We start from the raw sequence: 3224 nt of genomic DNA, 5'->3' as shown, positions 1-3224 counted from the left end.
TTATGTATATGTACACATATAGGGTTATGTATAAATGTGTGGTTTAAGTATTTGAAGTTTCAGTTAGTGAAATAAATATGCTAGGCCTATTGGAAATCAGACAACACATTCAAGAGGCCGTGAAAACAAAGCAATTTTACATATATAATTCTAGGGAGAGGGACACGGCATAGGACAATGACACAAATGGCTGGAGTGATGATTTGGGACACGACAGCAGTTTTGAAAGTCTCCTGGTCCCCAGAAATGTCTGTCCTCTCTCCCCACATTCATCTCCTTGGAGGAGAACACACAGACAGGCTTATCTAATGAACCATCTGGGGCTTGCCTCCTTTGCTGGCCGAGGACTCAGTCACGTAGTGAGGACACCTGTAACTCCAAGCTTTAGAGTTCTGAGACAAGACGGGGAGAGGGGTCAATGAGGAGAGGGGTTTAGGCAGGCCTCCCGCTTCTCTGTGATTCTGATGAGGTCTAAGCCCATCTCAAACCTAGAATGGGCCATGACAACTTCTTCCTTACAGACAGTAAGCAGAATTTACGGTAAAAGGTGTCAGGCAGGAAGTACCAGCTCTCTGGTCCCACTGAATCCAAGCTGCGGTCCCAGCTGTTCATTTGCATGCGGGACCACCCCTTCCGGGAGCCCGGGACACACTTAAGGCTTTGTTGTGTTGCCACTAAGTAATCATCGCTGAAAACGTCCCAAATGGCTTCTCAGTTTCACCCGTCTCCCAGTAAAGATTTCACCCCCCCCCCCATCCCGAGGAGTGATGGCCGGGGGCTGCAGTCACTGTCCGCAGCCTGTTTTCAGGAGCGGTTCCCTTTGGTCGTTTTGCACAGAACCCATCCACGATAGAAATGCTCCTCAAAGCTCAGAACGCCGTGGGAGAATTGTACCTTGAAATCGGGATGACTCAGAAAGGGCTCTCGTATTTTCTGAAAGCGTGGTCAAATCTGCTGCGGTTTACGCTCAGTGACTTAAAAAGCAGCCAGGAACTGATGAAGCAGAAAGGTAGGCGGCACCTTCAGAGGCTACTCCACTCTTGAAATTCAGAGAGCAACCCCAGGGGCCTCAGAGAGCAACCCCAGGGGCCTTCTCTCCCCGGGAACACACTTCCCATTGCCAACCATGGTGCGTCTCTCTAACCCCAGCACTTAGGAGGTCAAGGCAGAACCCATGTGAAAAGGTGAACGTGGTGGGTGCACATGCTTGTCACCCCATTGCTGAGGAAGCAGAGGCAGGTGAATCCCTGAAGGCTCTCTGGCCAGCTGGCCTCACCTGCTCCTGAGTCCCAGGCCACGGAGAGACCCTGTCACAGAAAACAAACCAAAATGTTGTGGGTGGCACCTGAGGAATGAAACTTAGAGCAATCCTCTGGCTTCTCGTTCTCTCTCTCTGTCTCTCTCTCTCTCTCTGTCTCTCTCTCTCTCTGTCTCTCTCTCTGTCTCTGTCTCTGTCTCTCTCTCTCTGTGCATGCAATTGTGCGCCTATGTCACCTCCCCACACACAACACAATAGCCTGAAGATCCAATCTTCAGGTTCAAACTACTGTCTTTGCTCCTTGGCCACTTGACTGTCACACGCATCCCGTTGCTTTGTATCGGAACAAACCCTATTCAGTGTAGGTCAGGGGTCGGTTTGTCCACAAAAACCCTGGTTCTTGGCATGATGAAGGAATGATATCACATGCTAGGTCTGTTGATACGTTGACTCTTCCGTAGCTAAAACTTTAAGTACTATATTCTTTTATCGCCTGAAGTCAAAGTGATGAATAACCTGGCAAAATCAGCATCTGAGGAATTCTTAAAAGAAAACCACATTTTGGAATACGCTACTGAAATCTCCAAGTTTGTGACTGAAAGCCCCCGCGAACAAGCTACCATGAAATATACTGAAGGTGTCCTCATGTAAGTATGGTTTTTTTCTTATTTTTTCTCGCTTTATGCATTAGTTCCTATTCTTTTTATTAAGATGCACAGGGGCCTCTGTGAGTTCGAGACCAGCCTGGTCTACAGAGCTAGTTCCAGGACAGGCTCCAAAGCCACAGAGAAACCCTGTCTCAAAAAACCAAAAAAAAAAAAAAAAAAGATGCACAGGGGCTAGGCATGCGGCTCAGTTGGTAGAGTGCTTCCCTTGCATGCATGAAGTCCATGTTTGATTCCCAGAACAGCATAAATTGGGCACAATGATGCATGTCTGTAATCCTTGCCCTTGGGAGGCAGAGACAAGCAGACGAGAATTCAAGGTCGTCCTGAGCTTTATAGAAAGTTCAGAGCCAGTCTAGGCTAACATGAGACTCTACCTCAACATAGGTATTTATATTTGACCTGTGCCTGTTGCCGTATCTTCCACCTAACTCACTTGGTTGAATGTTGGGCATTGGCGTGTTCGTCTTACAGCATAGTAGATCTCAGTCATGGATGGTCTGGGACCCTTCTCAAGGCACTTTTGGCAATATCTGGACACCTTTTTGGTTAACATGACCGGCAGAAGGATTTTTATTGCCATCTGGAAGTAGAGGCCAGGGGCGCAGCCTACAATGTGTAAGGCAGGCCCACAACAAGAAATTACCCTCCCCAAATGTCTATGGTATAACAAGTCTTTCTCTGTCCCACCAGCTCCCAAATAATGACATGGAGACTTATTAATTATGAAAGCTTGGCCTATATAGCTTAGGCTTGTTTCTAACCAGTTCTTATAACTTAAATTAACCATTCATATTAATTTATGTTCTGCCACATGACTTGTGGCTGTTACCTCTCCTCCTGCACATCCTGCTTGCTCTGCATCTCCTGGCATCTCCACCTTTCTCTTCCCAGAGTCCTCTCTGTCCCTGGAAGTCCTGCCTATACCTCCTGCCTAACTAATGGCCGGTCAGCCATTAGCTGTGATTAAACCAATCCAGCAATACATCTTCACACGGTGTACAAATATCCCACAGCACTATAGTGCTGAGGCTGAGAAGCGTTTTCTTTTTTGGAATTTTGTTTTTTTGAGTCAAGATTTTGCCAGATAACCCAGGCTGGCCTGCAATTAATTCACTATGTAACCTAGGCTGGCCTTGAACTCATGATCCTCTTGCCTCAGCCTCTCAAATGCTGGGACTACAGGCATGATCCACCATGCCTGGGCACTCTGGTTTCTCTATCAATGTATTTCTGAGGACAGGCAGATGCAGCTCAGGGCTAGAGCTTGTACTAGCACGTACAAGGTTTTGGGTTTATTC

The 3224-nt window shown here is 47.2% G+C and overlaps 1 protein-coding gene across 1 annotated transcript in view; it reads left to right on the top strand.

Moving 5' to 3' along the window:
• LOC101990347 (tetratricopeptide repeat protein 41-like) overlaps positions 1-3224 on the top strand; it is a 44610-nt gene that overhangs the window by 30771 nt on the left and 10615 nt on the right. The window contains 2 exon segments of the mRNA XM_005358223.2: positions 838-1009; positions 1758-1905. Of these exon segments, the coding sequence (XP_005358280.1) occupies positions 838-1009; positions 1758-1905 (320 nt within the window).

Source organism: Microtus ochrogaster, chromosome 24, assembly GCF_000317375.1.
Source record: "Microtus ochrogaster isolate Prairie Vole_2 chromosome 24, MicOch1.0, whole genome shotgun sequence".
NCBI lineage: Eukaryota > Metazoa > Chordata > Mammalia > Rodentia > Cricetidae > Microtus > Microtus ochrogaster.
The sequence above is the reverse complement of the archived record's forward strand: the minus strand, read 5'-3'. Positions and strand labels throughout refer to the sequence as shown.